This window comes from Rhinolophus sinicus, chromosome 8 (genome assembly GCF_057876585.1).
Source record: "Rhinolophus sinicus isolate RSI-liver-muscle chromosome 8, RSI-T2T, whole genome shotgun sequence".
NCBI lineage: Eukaryota > Metazoa > Chordata > Mammalia > Chiroptera > Rhinolophidae > Rhinolophus > Rhinolophus sinicus.
The window spans coordinates 82273840-82289795 of NC_142508.1; the positions used below are offsets into that span (position 1 = coordinate 82273840).

Below are 15956 nucleotides of genomic sequence, written 5' to 3' on the forward strand. Positions count from 1 at the left end.
CCGCCCCTTCTCGTCACTCCTCACCCTTCCGTCGCCCCGCCCCTTCACTCCGCCCCTCGCCTTTCTTACCCGGCCCCTCCCCTTCTTGCTCTGCTCCGCTCCGCTTCCCGGGAGCCGAGCGGAGCCGAACGGCGGAGTCGGGCGGAAACGAGCGAGCACAGTGCAGCCGAGCAGACGACAGCTCCGGACAGGGCAGGACCGAGCTGGGCCAAGCAGCCGGGCCCAACGAGCCGAGCGCAGCCGAGCGAGACCGAGCAAGGCCGATCAGAGCCGAACGAGCGGGGCCGAGCCGAGCCGGGTGGGAGCAAGGCCGAGCGGGGCGGAGCGCTGGGGCCGCCGCCATGAAACGCGACCGGCTCGGGCGCTTCCTGTCGCCTGTGGCGGCGGGGCAGCGCGGGGGCTCGGGCGCCGGTGGCTTTGGCGGCGGCCGGGCCCGGGGCCGCCCCGTCCGCAGTGGGCCCAGCATGGATGAGGCGGCGGCCTTGGTGGCGGCGCGGCTGGGTTGGGGAGCGGCGCGGGCCTGCGGGGACGCGGGCGAGGACGGCGCCAACGAGGCAGGTGGGTCCGGCCGGCCCCCAGTGACCACGTCCCCCTAAGTGACCACGTCCCCAGGGCCTCTCTCCCTCGGCGACCTTGGGCCACTAGGAAGGCAAGCGAGGCCTCCCTAGTGTCCGTCACCCGCGCGGGGTGATGTTTCGCAAGACAGCTGACCCTGCGCCTCTGAGCACGTTAAGTAATTAGTGCTCAAGTTTTGCAGTCGGACAGCCTGAATGTTAACCCAGGTTTTGCACTGTGCTCTGCAGCCTTGAGATAATTGCTTAACCTCCCTGAGCCTCAGCCGCCCGTTGGTTAAAACAGGAGGGTTAAGAATGAGAGTGCCTGGTCCCCGCCTGGCAGCGGGTATGAGCCGGATCCTGCACTCCGCCTCCCCGAGTGCTTTGGCCCCTCAGCTCCACCCAGCTCTCCTTCAATCCTCCTGAGGGCGCAGAGGGGCGCTGTCATCAGTACGTCTGGCAGCCGAGAGACCCAGAGAGGTGGAGAGCGTGGACACTGCCCCTTCACTTCTGGTCTCAGGAGCTCCGTGCAAGGGAATGAAGTTTCCACTGTGCTTCCAAACTTACATCGTTGTGGAGGCATTTATTCAAACAATTTTTAGAGTTTTTTTGAAAAAGCTTTACTGAGCTATAATTGATATGTTTGTTTCAGGCATACAACATAATGATTCAATCAATATTCACCACAGTAAGCCTAGTTAACCACACATATTAATAGTCACCACACACATTAATAGTTACAGAATGTTTTGCCTGTAATGAAAACTTTAAAGATTTACTCTCAGAAACTTTTAAAAATTATTATTAGTGTCAGGTGTACAAAACAACATAATGATTATACATTTACACTCCTCACAAAGTGATAACCCCAAGAAGTCTGCTACCCCTCTGACATGGTACACAGCTATCACAATACCATGGACTGTATTCCCTGTGCTGTACTTTACATTCTGTGACTGTATTTTTTATAGTTGACAGTCAATATTTTATATTAATTTCAGGTGTACAGCACAGTGGTTAGGCATTTATATAATGTAAGTGATCCAGTAAGTCCAGTACCCACCTGACACCATGCATCCTTTTTACATTGTTCACTATAGTCCCCAAACTGTGTTTCACATCCCTGTGACTGTTCCGTAACTACCAATGTGTACTTCTTAATTCCTTCACCTTTCTCACCCAGCTCCCTAATCCCCCTCCCATCTGGCAACTATCAGTTTGTTCTCTGTGTCTATGAGTCTATTTCTGTTTTGTTTGTTTATTGGGTTCTTTAGATTCCACATACAAGTGAGATCTTATGGTATTTATCTATCTCAAATTGACTTATTTCATTTAGCATAATATCCTCTAGGTACATCCACCTTGTTGCAAATGGTAAGATTTCATTCTTCTTTTATGGCACAGTAATATTCCATTGTATAAATGTACCACACTTTCTTTATCCATTGTCTATTGAGGGGCATTTTAGTTGTTTCCGTATCTTGGCTATTATGAATAGTGCTGCAGTAAACAGGGGTACATATATTTTTTTAAATTGGTGTTTTGGGTTTCTTTGGGTAGATACCCAGGAGGGAATTGCTGGATGATAATAAGGTAGTTCTAGTTTTAATTTTTTGAGGAACCTCCATACTGTTTTCCATAGGGGCTGCACCAATTTGCAATCCCACCAACAGTGCACGAGGGTTTCCTTTTCTCCACACCCTCGCCAACACTTGTGGTTTGTTGATTTATTAATGATGGCCATTCTGACAGGAATGAGGTGGTATCCCATTGTGGTTTTTATTTGCTTTTCTCTGGTGTTTAGTGACATTGAGCATCTTTTCATATATCTATTGGCCATCTGTATATCACCTTTGGAGAAATGTCTGTTCAGATCCTTTGTCCATTTTTTAAGTGTGAATTGTTTGTTTTTTTGGTGTTGAGTTGTATGAGTTTTTTTGGGATAGTAACCCCTTACCAGATGTATCATTGGTAAATATCTTCTCCCATTCAGTAGGATGTCTTTTTGTTTTGTTGATAGTTTCCTTTGCTGTGAAAAAACTTTTTAGTTGGATGTATTCCCATTTGTTTCTTTTTTCTTTTGTTTCCCTTGCCTGAGTGGATATATCAGTAAATGTAATGTCTGCAAATTTACTTCCTATATTTTCTTCTATGGGTTTTATGATTTCAGGTCTTACATTTAAGTCTTTAATCCATTTTGTTTATTCGTATATATGGCATAAAAAGGTGGTCCAGTTTCATTTTTCTTTGTATGTATCTGTCCAGTTTTCTGAACACCATTTATTGAATAGACTGTCTTTACCCCAGTGTAAATTTTTGCTTCCTTTGTCATAGATTAAATGACCACATAGGCATGGATTTATTTTGGGGCTCTCTATTCTATTCCATTGATGTATGTATCTGTTTTTATGCCAATACGATGCTATTTTGATTACTATGGCCTTATAATGTAATTTGATATCTAGTAGTGTGATACCTCCCACTTTGTTTTTCTTTCTCAGGATTGCCGTGGCTATTTGGAGTCTTTTATGGTTCCACATAAATTTTAGGGTTATTTGTTCTAATTCTGGGAAAAATGCCACTGGCATTTTGATAGGGATTGCATTGAATCCATAGATTACTTAGGGCAGTATGGACATTTTAACTATATTAACTCTTCCTTTTCATGAACATAGTATATGTTTCCATTTATTTGTATCTTCTTCAATTTCTCTTTTCAATGTCTTATAATTTTATGAGTACATGTCTTTTACTTACTTGATTAAATTTATTTCTAAATATATTTTGATACAATTATAAATAAGATTGTTTTTTTAATTTCTCTTTCTGACCGTTTGTTATTGGTGTATAAAAATGCAACCAATTTCTGAATATTAATTTTGTATCTTGCTACTTTACTAAATTCATTTTTCAGCTATAACAGATTTTTGTGTGGAATCTTTGAGGTTCTGTATATAGATTATCATGTCATCTGCAAATAATGACAATTTTACTTTTTTCTTTCCCATTTGGATACCTTTTATTTCTTTTCTTGTCTGATTGCTGTGGCGAGGACTTCCAGTACTATGTTGAATAGAAGTGGTGAAAGTGGATCTCCTCCTCTTGTTTCTGATCTGAGAGGAAAGTTTTTATCTTTTCACCACTGAGTATGATGTTAGCTGAGGGTTTGTCATATATGGCCTTTATTATGTTGAGGTATGTTCCCTCTGTTCCCACTTTGTTGAGAGTTTTTATCATGAATGGATGTTGAACTTTGTCAAATACATTTTCTGTATCTAGTGAGATGATGGAATGATTTTTACCCATTTTGTTAATGTGGGAAATCACACTCATTGATTTGCATATGTTTAGCCATCGTTGCATCCCTAGAATAACTCCTACTGGAGCTCAGTAGTATGCGTTGTTGAATTTGGTTTGCTAATGTTTTATTGAGGATTTTTGCATTTACGTTCATCAGGATATGGCCTGTAATTCTCTTTTCTTATAGTGTCCTTGTCTGGTTTTGGTCTCAGGATAACGATGGCCTTGTTGTGGAGGCGTTTAGAAGTCTTTAAACACCACCTCACACCCCCCGCCCCCACTGGCCACCTCTTCCAAAGGCTGTGTGTCCAGCAGGGAGACCAGAGCCAGAACCCCGCCTTTGGCTGGGACCCAGGCTTGTGTTGGGGGCATGTGGGGAGGCTGGTGGAGCGTGGGCCTTACTTCCCCTGGGCCACCACCCGCCTCCTGGAAGCCTGTGCAGCAATCAGCATCGCAGGCTGACCTCATATCTCCTGTGCTGCCCAGGAGCAGGCCGGGCTCTTGCCATGGGGCATTGTCGCCTGTGCCACGGGAAGTTCTCCTCACGGAGTCTGCGTAGCATCTCTGGCAGGGCACCTGGGGGGCGCTCAGACAGACCGCCGCCAGGGGCGCCAGGGGAGCGTGTCTTCGCCCGCGACTTCCAGCGCCTGTTGGGGGTGGTCATCCACCAGGACCCAGCTCTGTCTCAATTTGTGTGTAAGAACTGCCACGCTCAGTTCTACCAGTGCCACGGCCTCCTCAGGTCCTTCTTGCAGAGAGTCAACGTCTCCCCGTCGGGCCAGCAGAAGCCTGGCACAAGGTGGGCTCTCCCTCCTTCATTCATTTGGGAGGTATTCAGGGGCCGTTCTAGGCACAGAGATGAGGGCCGGCAATGGCTGAGTGTACAGAGCCGGCCACTGGGAGAAAGGGGTCACCCACATGTGTGGACAGCCAGCCTTGCTTGCTGCCTGGCCCAGCTCATGGCCACGCTGACCCTTTGCAGGGTTGGTGCCCAGCCCTCAACAGGGGCCGAGGACCGAACGTGTCTGGGTGAGTTTGCCCCCGCCGGGTGTTATATGTGGTGCGTGGGCGGGCTTGCTGGGGGCTGACCCGCCACGGGATTGACGTCTGCCTTTCCTCAGTGGACCTGATCCCTTCCAGCCCTCAAGGCCTGCGTGGCCTGGTGGGGTGGGTGCACGGACATGCAGCCAGCTGCGGGGCCCTACCCAGCCTGCAGAGGACGCTGTCCTCCGAGTACTGCGGTGTCATCCAGGCCGTGTGGGGCTGTGACCAAGGCCACAACTACACCGTGGACACTGACTCCAGCTGTGGAGCTCTGTTGCTGGACAGCGCATTGGCGGCCAAGTGGACGTGGGACAAGGAGATGGTCCCACGGCTGACCCAGCACCGGGACTGCGACCCCACTGGGGCTGCCCCGCAGAACTCCCAGGGCAGAGCAGCCACCGCCCGGGCTGAGACCCAGACGCTGCCCAGCACAGACGCGGCCCAGCCTCCTGCGGATGGCAGCCCTGTGGGGCCTGTGCCGGGCCCCCTGCCTCAGCCAAGCCTCCCCCCGAGTGGGGCCCCAGGTAGGAGCTCCCCTGGACCGGAGGACCGGGCTCCTTGGCCCGAGCCAGGTGGCAGGAAGTGGATGTCTGCACTGTTGGGGCGGTAGCGGCGGTGTCGTGTGCAGAGGCTGGGGGCGATGACGGGGGCGGCTCGGTGCCGCCTCCCGGGCAGGCTGAGAACCCTGCGCCACAGTTTCGGTAACGGCACGCCCCTCTGCTGTCGGGCCCAGGGGACCGAGGGAGAGAAGAATGGGGCCCTTGTTGTGGGGCGTGGGGGGTGAGGACAGCTGGTGCCTCTGAGGCTGTTTCGGGTCATTCCCTGGGACACCCCAGTAGGACCAGTGTGGCCGAGGGGGAACAGAGGGCCCTTGTTTGGGGCCGGGTCCCACAGCGCTGTGGGTGGGGTGCAGCTGTTCACCACGTCGGGTTCGGAGGACCCGGCACCCGCCTGCTCTGCCAGCCCCCCATGCACCTGCCTGGGCGCTGGGCGGCTCGGGGGCGCTTTCAGAACACGCAGCTCCCAGGACGGCCCGGGAGGTAGCGGCACCCCTAACGCCAGGAGGGCGGGGCCTGTTGGAGGGCTCTGAGCTGCGCCCGGCTTTTTAAACTGCATGCAGTGCTTTGAGGACGCTGCCTTTCTTAGATGTCCAGAAACAATCCTGAGGGCTGAGCCGTCCCACCCTGAAACGGCTGGACAGAGCCTCTGGGGAAGGGCCTGGCTGGCTTTTGTCGACTGCCAGCTGGGGCTTCCAGTGCCCAGCGATGCGGGTGCCTGCGCTGGACTTTGGGGCGGCCCAGTGGGCGGGGCTGCGCTGGGCGGGGTCCTTGCAGGGGGGGTGTGAAGTTTGAGGCTGGGGACCCCAGCCGCCCCCATAAGGAAGGCTGTGTGGTCACAGGCCATGCCTCCTTGCCGGGGCCCCTGCCTGCACGCTGTTCTGGTGACAGCCACCTTCTTTGTTTCTTAGGGCAGTTGGGGGAGAAGCAGGTGCCATCTTCAACCTCGGATGATCGGGTAAAAGACGAGTTCAGTGACCTTTCTGAGGGGTGAGAGAAGAGTGGGTTTAAACAGCCTAAAATTTCTCCTTGGAATACCAAATGCTGCCATCCCAGGGGCTCGCCGCCTGTGTCCTGGCCTGGGGTGCCTCCAGGCTTCTCGGTCCCAACTGGGCCCCCTGGGTCCCAGAGGGTGCCCCGCCCTGGCGCAGCTACAGGGGAGCTCCTGGGACGGTCTCCTCCTTCAAGGCTTCAGTTGTGTGCTGACCCCACGTGTGCCTAGAGTATAGGAAGGCTGCCTCTGGCCCTTTTTCCTGACATGAGTGGGACTTGAGGCTGTCTGCTGCTGGGCCACCTGCTGCGTCTGACCCAGGAACCACTCACACCCTTCTAGCCGACCCCCATAAGCTATGGCTGGAATGCAGTTGCGTCTCCCCTCCCCCCACCCCAATCCATGCAAGGACATGGTTTTTAGTGCAGCTCTCATGGGGTGCCAATTACTGTGTGCATGTGCAGACACACCCCTGGGACCAGGAGTGGTCATGGGCTGCCCTGCAGGCCACCAGCCAGCTTCGAGCCTTTCTCTGGATGGGTGGTGGCCTGCAGGAGAAGGCCATGGCGTGCCAGCCTGGCTGCTGCCCAGCCTGGTGAACAGCAGTTCATACTTCAGTGTGAAGGGTACAGAGCTCTTTCTGGCCTTTATGACCTTTGAAATGGCTGACAGCTCAACAGGCACCCAGTTACGGGGTGGGATGACATCTGAACCTCTGCTTACTCTGCCCACCTCCTGGGAGGGTCTTCACACTCAGCCTGGGGCCCCCACACAGGCTCCTTCAGAGTTTGGGGTCCCGGTGTGAGGAGTGTGTGGTTTACGGGGGATGTCAGCTTGTTGGACTTCAGTGACCCTGGCTTGTCCTTTCTGCTAGGAGACGGGATCAGACATTTGGGGGTTTCAGGTTTCTTAACGACCTTTTCAGGAGAACTAAAAGGTGGACTCTGGGGATCGTATGGTGTCTTCAGACAGGAAGTCGCATTGGATCTGCCACTCACCCCAGGACTCGGCTAAAGTGTTCTCTTCTTCCCTAGAGACCTCGTGAGTGAAGACGACAGTGACAAGAAGCAGAATACCCAGTCCTCAGACGAGTCCTTTGAGCCTTACCCGGAAAAGAAGTAAGGGGGACAGTCTTGCTGCACATGCACAGGGTTGGGGGAGGTGTCCCTCGGGGAACCTGGCCTGCACTGGACCCCACTCAGCACATGCTTTTTGCGTCATCCTGCCAAGCCTGGTGCCGAGCGGCTTCTGAGTGCGCGGAAGCCTTTCTCACATCAGCTCTGGGACCTGGCCTCAGTGTCACTCCGTGAGGTTGGCAGACAGCCCTGTGAGGATGGCAGGAGCCCTGTGGGCACGACCCAGCCTCACTCTGGGAGCTCCTTGCCTTCCTCGTGCCCATCCTGTACCCCAGCCCGGTGTCTACCGTGTCAGCCTGACATCCTGTAGGAACCCCCACCCTGCCTTCTGCCTGCTCTGTGTGCCGAGGTCTTTGGGGATTTGGAGACCCAGCCCTGCAGTTGCTCTTAGCTCTCTGTCTCTGCCACCGGTTTCTATGCCACTTCCTTGTTGAGTCACTTCTATGGCCGTGTCTGAACCTTCCCTTTTCAGGGATTTGTTTTGTCTCCAGTTAGAACACAGGGTCCTGGCAAGTGGATTCTGACTTGTGTCACTTTCCTCCCAAGCCTGTGCCCAGGTACCCAAAGCCTTGCAATAATCAGTCCAGACCTAACCTGGGCACCATCCTGGAGCACCATGCCATCAGGCAAGAGAATATAAAGCAAAGCCTGAGTAGCAGACATGACTCGCTTTTTCCTTTAAGTTCTGACACGGGTCACGGAGAGATGGGAGATCAGACTCAGGATGCTGGCACGGCCCTCCCATGTCTGCAGGGACCCCAGCCCCACACCCTCCAAGGACTCACCTGAGAAACCCAGGGCTCCCTCAAGCGTGTGGCCTCGTGTGGGAAGCAGACAGCAAATCATTGGTCCCAGTGCAGCTGACGGGGTGCCTGTGCCACACAGGAGAGGGCACAGACCAGCGAGGAGGGGACCTGTGGCCAGGTCTCAAAGAACGGTGGTAAAGAGACAGGAGAGGAGAGGCCTGTACACTCATCAAAAAGGTTCTTTAGATACACTCTTCAAGGAGGAAGACAATTGTTGATAATCCCTTTCTTAAACTGGGTTAGGTACAGATAACAGAGTCCACCACGTTTAAGTGCACAGCTCAGAGACATCAGGCACATTCACACTTGTGCACCCCCCACCACTTTCCAAACCTCCTCAGCCCAGACGCAAACTACTGTTAAGCGGTGACGTCCCCGTCCCCTGCCCCCATGCCCTGACAACCTCCAGTCTGAGGACCCACTTTCGGGACCTCATAGAAGTGGACTTGTGCAGTATCTGTCCTTTGGTGCTGGCTTCTTTTACTCAGCCTGGTTTCCCATCATCCGTGCTGTAATGTGTCAGAACTTGACACTTCCTGTGGCGAAGAATATTCTGTCGTGTGGACAGAGCACGTGTTGTGGATCCATTCATGTCGTTCTGGGTTGTGTCCACCTTTTGGTTTTTGTGCCTAATGCTCCGAATGCTGCTGCACGAGTATCTGTTTGAGTCCCTGCTTTCAACTCTTTGGGTCTGTACCGAGCAGTAGGGCAACTGGGTCACACGGTAAGTCTGTGTTGGACTGAGGAACTGCGCACTTGCCCACAGCAGCCGCACTGTCCTGTTCCCACCAGCAGTGCACAGGCTTCCGGTTTCTCCATGTCCTCCCCACACTGTCACTGTCTGTGTTTTCTGTCACCCAGTGGGGTGAGGCGGTCTCATCGAGGTTGATTTGCATTTCTCTAAGGACTGGTGATGCTGAGCACCTTCTCACGTGCTCACATCTTCTTTGGAGAAATGTCTTCTAGTCCTTTGCCTGTTTTTTAATTCGGTTGTTTGTCTTTTCACTATTGGTCATAGGATACATTTTCTCCTATTCAGTGGGTTATCACTCTCTTCACAGTGGCTTTTGGTGCACAGAATTTTTAATTTTGAAGTCCAATTTACTTATATTTTACTTTTTTTTCCATAATTAAGAAACCATTGTCAGATCCAAGATCATAAAGATTTACCCCTGTGTTTTCTTCTAAGAGTTTTGCAGTTTTAGCTCCTACATTTAGGCCTTTGATCTATTTGCATTAACTTTTGTATGTGGTGTATGTTCGGGGTCCAATGTCACTCTTCTGTCCCAGCACCTTTTGTTGGACTGTGCTTTGTCCACTGAATGGTCTTCACCCGTGTCAAAAGTCACTTGATTGTACTCGGGAGGGTTTATTTATTTCTGTTCTCTCAGTTCTGTTCAGCTGGTCTGCACGCTTGTCTATGCTAGCGTCACACCGTTTTGATGACTGTAGCTTTGTAGTCAATTTTGGAAGCAGGACGTGTGAGGCCTCCAGCATTGCTTTTCGAAATTGATCAGCATCCCTTGAAATTCCACTTGAAATTCAGGATTTTTTTTTCTATTTCTGCAAAAAACACCATTGGGATTTCGATAGGGAATGACTGTCGATTGCTTTGGGGAAAGCATTGCCAAATTAACAACATGAAGTCTTCCAATCCATGAACGCGGTGTGTCTTTCTGTTTATTTAAGTCTTTAATTTCTTTCATCAGTGTTTTGCAGTTTTCAGTGTACAAGTCTTTCATCTCTTTGGTTAAGTTTATTCCTAAGTATTTTATTCTATTTGATGCTATTGCCAATGAATTGTTTTCTTAATTTCCTTTTTGGATTGTTCATTGTTAGCATATAGAAATAGAACTGGTTTGTGTGTGTTGATTTTGTACCCTGTAACTTTGCTGAATTTGTTTATTTTGTGTATGGATTCTTTAGGGTTTTCTACATATAAGATCATGTCATCTGTGAAGAGAGGTAATTTTCCTTCCTTTCTAATTGAGATGGCTTTTTTTCCTTGACTAGTTTTTCTGGCTGGGATACCTAGTACTATTTTGAATAGCAGTGATGCAAATGGGCATCTTTGTCTTGTTCCTGATCTCAAAGGGAAGCTTTCAGTCTCTAACCGTTGAAGATGAGGTCAGCTGTGGGCTTGTCCTAGGTGGCCCTAGATGCTCCCTTCTGTTCCTGAGATTTCCTTAAATGTCTGGGTCCAAAAAGGAAAAAAAATGTGTGCATGTCTCTTTAAATCCCCGCTAGACACTACAGGGGGAAGTTGCTTCATCTGGGCTGGTCCCTACAATGCACAGCCCCACACTGCTGGAGGGCACGGTCTCCACTGCCCGCCCTGGCCCCCACAGCAGGGCTGAGGCAGGGGGTTGGCGGCACTCCGAGACAGCACCTCTCCCCTCAGGGCTGCACTGGGAGCTGAGTCTCCCACTGGGGTCCGAGCTCCCCTACTGCTGAGTCTGATCTTTTCTAGCTCAGTGGTGGTTTTGGGGGGAGGGACTGACCCCTCAAGCTTCCCTCCTCTCCCGTTTCCTAGATAGCTCCAAACAGTGTTAGGTTATGATGTCTGGAACGGGGAGTGAGATTTCCAGCCTGAACCCCTCCTCACGCAGTTGCTGTGGTCCTCGTCCCTGCACTGGGCCCACCCGAGAGTCGTCCTGGCTGAGGTCCATATCAGGCCCCGTTAGCATGGAGGCAGAAGGGGAGCCGCGGAAGCTTGGGAAAAACCCTGCCTCATACTCGAGGGGAGAGCGAGAAGAAAATGAGTACAGTGGATGGAGGTCAGAAAGGTGCCTGCATCTGATTTCCTTTTTTTTTTCTTTCAGGGTCTCTGGTAAGAAGAGTGAAGGCAAAGAGGCCAAGAAGTCTGAAGAACCAAAACTGCGGAAGAAGCCAGGACCGAAGCCCGGCTGGAAGGCCAAGCTGCGCTGCGAGAGGTGAGGCGGGGGGCGGGGCTCACTGCTGAGGCGGCGGCTCCACGCATGTGCTCTGTTGCAGGGAGGAGCTGCCCACCATCTACAAGTGTCCCCACCAGGGCTGCACGGCGGTGTACCGAGGGGCCGATGGCATGAAGGTGAGGCCGCTGAGCAGCTTGGCGGTCTTCGTGGGGAGGACGTTCCTTCTAGGGTGCTGAGCAGGGCCCAGGGGCAGCCGCAGGTGCCATCAGGCTGAGCTGGGCGAACAGGGTCACTGTCCTCCACAGAAGCACATAAAGGAGCACCACGAGGAGGTCCGCGAGAGGCCCTGTCCCCACCCGGGCTGCAACAAGGTGTTCATGGTCGACCGCTACCTGCAGCGCCATGTGAAGCTCATCCACACAGGTGTGTGCCGCCCCGACCGGGCAGGCCTCCGGGCTGCATCCTGGTGCCTCCTGCATCCCCGCTGTAGTGTGGCCCGTCAGCTCAACTGGTCAGAGTGTGGAGTGGCCTCAGATATATCCCATTGCTTTTCTGGGAGTTTATCGTGCTGGGATTTCATCATTGCTTTATGTAAATGACATGCCTTTTGGCTTAGAGAAGTAACATGTGCATTGTTGGAATGGTGACAGTAAGAAAGCACGAAAGTACACTGCCACCATCAGCACTTGAGGGGGACTTCTCTGCACACACGTTTCAAGCCCGGGCTCAAAGATTCATCACAAGTTCATGATTTCCCTCGTTTTAATGGCATGATCCACACGTGTCAGGAAACAGCACCACACACACGCCTGCCGTGCAGCCGCCCTCCCTAATCAACTCCCTCTTCAAAAGGCACATGTGGGGCGGCCGGATGGCTCAGTTGGTTGGAGCACAAGCTCCTAACAGGGTAGCCAGTTTGATTCCCACATGGGCCAGTGAGCTGTGCCCTCCACAACTAGACTGAAGACAATGAGCTGCCGCTGAGCTGCCGGAGGAGCGGCGGGATGGCTCAGTTGGTTAGAGCAGGAGCTCTCAACCAGGTTGCAGGTTCAATTCCCGCACGGGGTGGTGGGCTGCGCCCCCTGCAACTAAGATTGAAATTGGAAACTGGACTGGGAGCTGAGCTGCACCCTCCACAACTAGATTGAAGGACAACGACTTGGAGCTGATGGGCCCTGGAGAAACACACTGTTCCCCACTTAAAAAAAACACAACAAAAAATGGCACATCTGTTAATACTATATTTATTCTCTAACAACAGTTTTGCTCATTTTTGATCTGTGTAAAAGCAATTACTTTTTTCATTCAGATTTGTCCACTTTATTGCTGGGTCACATTTACTTGTTGGTTTCACAGTGAAACCATCTTCCTGTGCCTTGCTCTGAGCATTCTTGTCTGTGTTGTGTCTCCTGACACAGTAATTCTCTTTGGTGGGGCCTTCAGACTGGGTCTCAGTGCAGAGACCAGTGCTCACAAACACTAGATGTTTCCAAAACACAACAGCTACCAGGCAGCAAGCTCTCGGCGGGGCTGCATCTGCTCAAGGGGCAGCCGATCAGGGGTGGTTCCGTGTTCACAGGGGGGGACGTGCGGGAAGCTGCCCATGGGCACGGAATCGCTGGTTGAGTTTGACCAGTGAATTTTTGTAAGAAACTGGTTTGCAAAGGAGATCCCACATGGTGGGTCCTACATACGGGTGACTTCTCCAGTGGCAGTAGTTGTGGTCACTGGTCTGAGAGAACTTACTGAATGGGCGTCCTGGGACAGAGATGGTCTTCTGGCTTCTGTGTGAAGGCCCAGCCAGGCAGCACCGTCAGTCCAGGCGGCGGGCTCGGACTTGTCCTTCACTGAATACCGTTAAGTAGTGAGGTCCCTGCTTGGGCAGGGAGCAGGCCGCCGCGCTGCTGGGAGGGTGGGTGTTTTCGGGGTGCTCATCCCGTGTCCTCTTCCCTCAGAGGTGCGGAACTACATCTGTGATGAGTGTGGACAGACCTTCAAGCAGCGGAAGCACCTTCTCGTACACCAGATGCGCCACTCAGGGGCGAAGCCGCTGCAGTAAGTGCACCCGGGGCTCCTGGCGTCATGCTAGGGCCGTGCCCTCACTCACCTGCCCATGTCCCCCAGGTGTGAGGTCTGTGGGTTCCAGTGCCGGCAGCGGGCGTCCCTCAAGTACCATATGACCAAACACAAGGCCGAGACCGAGCTGGACTTCGCATGTGACCAGTGTGGCCGGCGGTTCGAGAAGGCTCACAACCGCAATGTGCACATGTCCATGGTCCACCCGCTGACGCAGGCGCAGGACAAGATGCTGCCGCCGCTGCCCAGGCCCGCAGATGGGCGGGTGGTGAAGCCGGAGCCCACCTGACCCCGCTGGGTGCCCACACGGGGAGGGCTCGCCCTTCCGCCTCCATCTGGGACCAGAGTTTATTTTCCAAAAAACTGCGTGGCTTGGGCCCAGGCGCCATTTTAAATGACTGATCCTCTTTCCCACTAAAGCAGTCAGGATTTGTAGCCCATCTTCGTGCAGCAAGGGCGGCAGGAGTGCGCCTAATAAATTATTCAGAGGAGCGGGCTGTGCACTGCGCAGGCGCCGAGTCACAGGAGGCTGGTCTCCTGGGAGAGGCCAGTCAGGCATAGCCTGCTGCCCGCAGGAGTGCGGCTCTCAATTCTGGGTCACGGTCCCCATGAGTGGCCAGCAGCTGCAAGGGAACATGGTGCTCAGCACCGACCCTGCCACCATCGGCGAGGGCAAGGCAAGGCGGCCCTGGCAGCTGCAATGCCCAGTGCTAGACGCAGGCATCCTCGTTTTACCTAAGACGTGGGACCTCTGCATTTAAAGAGCGATTCGGGTTTAAAAGGGAGAGGTGAGCGTCTGGGACTTACCTCTGCCATGTTGGAGAAGCTCTTTCTCGGGCACCGAGGTATCGACTGCAGCAGAAAAAGACGGGCTTTTGTTACCAGGCCCACAGGGTCATCCTAGAGGGGACAAGCAGAGCACGGTCGGGGGGGGGGGGCGCATGTGTGTGGAGGGGGGCTATCACTGGCCTCAGGCCCCAGACAGCTTGCCGACTGGCTGAAGGAGGCCCACCCCTGGCACCTGCCTGGCCCTGGAGCTCCTGGCTCCTGTCGGCCAGCATTGATAGCGCACTCGTGTCCCCAGCCACGAAGAGGCGCAGCAGCTGCAGGTACAGGTCCACAGCGACATGCAGGAAGGCGTCCTCCCGGATGAGGGCATCTCCATCGAAGTAGGGGAGGAGTCTGCAGGCAGAGCCCTCCCACAGGTAAGTGCAGGCAGCACAGGCAGGTATAGGCCACCTGCCCCCCTGGAGACCAATGCAGCCTGGGGCCCTTACCTGTAGAAGGCCACCGGCAGCAGGCTGATGTGCTGGTCGGGGACCAGGCGGAGGAGGACGCATCCTAGGCCAGCATCTGTAACCCAAGGAGCTCAGTGTCTTCAGGGGACCTTGTGTGCCTCAGTGCCAGGAGGGAGACCCACCAGTGACGGTGCTACAGCACCGGAGGTCCACCATGTTCTTTTGTTGTTTAAACAAGCTCACACTGCATTTGTCCTGACCAAAATGGGGTTCATATGCTTTGCCAGGAGATAACCCTTGGAAAGTTGCTTCTGAAGCAGATGGCTGGTAACCAGGATAGACTCGGGCCACCCATGTGCTGTCAAGTCTCCATGGACTTACCCGTCTCTGTTAACTGGAAGAGCTGCAGCCAGGATGCTGTCCTCTTCTGCAGGCAGCCCAGGACCTTGGCACAAAGGTCTAAGGCCTGCGTGGCATCCACAGCCTGTGGCTCACACGAGGGGGGAGAATGACTCAGACAGCAGGTGTCTGGGTTCAGAGCTGGGCACATGTCGGGCAGAGGGACGCCCCCCCCCCCCTTAACAGAATCATCACGGACAGTAGCCTTTCCTAAGTCTCAGTGGTGACGACTTATAGAAAGCGTCACCCTGGGGCCTCTAGATGGAGGGAGCTCAGGCAGGAGGTGGTGGCCAAGGACCCTTGGCGCCCAAGTTCAAAACAAAGGCCCATGGCCGAGGAGTTCCCACTTCGGTGAGCACAGGACTCCCCTGAGAAACCTTCAAAACAAAGGTTCCAGACACCCCTTGCCCTGCCCCAATCCTGACTGAAGTGGGGTGGCTGGGACCTGCAGTCCCAGACTGACTTACGTGTGGGGTCAGATGTGAAGACACGAGGCCCATCAAGGAAAAGAAAAACAGGAAAACCAATACCTGCAAATACCAACAGGGATCCTTACAACATGACATCACCTGTGCTCTGCAGTGGTCCCCGCCAAGCAGTTCTAAGTAAGGAATGCATACACTTGCCTATCAATGTTTATAGGTCTGGGGCAAAGTCTTTAAGCGGATCTCCTCAGAAAGACAAATTTCCCACCACTTTTAAACAGAATTTAATTAAGAATAAATTAGTACTAACTGGGTCATTTTATGCTTATATTTCAATAACATGGAAAAGTGACAGAAGTAAGGAACTGAGGTCTCCCTGGCGTGTGAGTGCCCCAGCCGCAGGGACAGCCACCTGTGCAATGATGTCTCAGCCCAGCCTCGCTCCCCGGCCTCCCTCCCAGAAGTGTTTGTAAAACCTTGGAGATAAGCCCACAGGCAGTACTGACTCGGGGCAGGGACACACCTCTCCAGGGCAG

The 15956-nt window shown here is 53.0% G+C and overlaps 2 protein-coding genes and 1 long non-coding RNA gene across 5 annotated transcripts in view; 2 read left to right on the forward strand and 1 right to left on the reverse strand.

Annotated features, from left to right (window-relative positions):
• Positions 1-203: 203 nt before the first annotated feature.
• Positions 204-13849, forward strand: ZNF276 (zinc finger protein 276). Its single transcript, XM_019740500.3, has 11 exons — positions 204-558; positions 4341-4653; positions 4837-4883; positions 4976-5422; positions 6367-6445; positions 7481-7564; positions 11211-11321; positions 11383-11458; positions 11588-11705; positions 13238-13337; positions 13407-13849. The coding sequence occupies exons 1-11, from the start codon at positions 342-344 to the stop codon at positions 13645-13647; spliced, it is 1833 nt and encodes a 610-aa protein (XP_019596059.2). The 5' UTR covers positions 204-341; the 3' UTR covers positions 13648-13849.
• FANCA (FA complementation group A) overlaps positions 12511-15956 on the reverse strand; it is a 42672-nt gene continuing 39226 nt past the window's right edge. For 2 of the 3 annotated variants that reach the window (XM_074314982.2, XM_019740490.3), the window contains 6 exons: positions 15463-15525; positions 14978-15080; positions 14636-14711; positions 14384-14540; positions 14166-14258; positions 12511-13981 (listed from right to left, as the gene is read on the reverse strand). In XM_074314982.2, coding sequence (XP_074171083.2) covers positions 13910-13981; positions 14166-14258; positions 14384-14540; positions 14636-14711; positions 14978-15080; positions 15463-15525 — 564 coding nt within the window. In that variant the 3' untranslated portion in view covers positions 12511-13909. The remainder of the gene's footprint in view (positions 13982-14165; positions 14259-14383; positions 14541-14635; positions 14712-14977; positions 15081-15462; positions 15526-15956) is intronic. The other variant, XM_088800391.1, reaches the window with a different exon arrangement.
• On the forward strand, positions 14425-15737 carry LOC148757610 (uncharacterized). The gene is made up of 2 exons (XR_016022152.1): positions 14425-14563; positions 14884-15737. It is a non-coding gene; the product is annotated as an uncharacterized LOC148757610 (long non-coding RNA).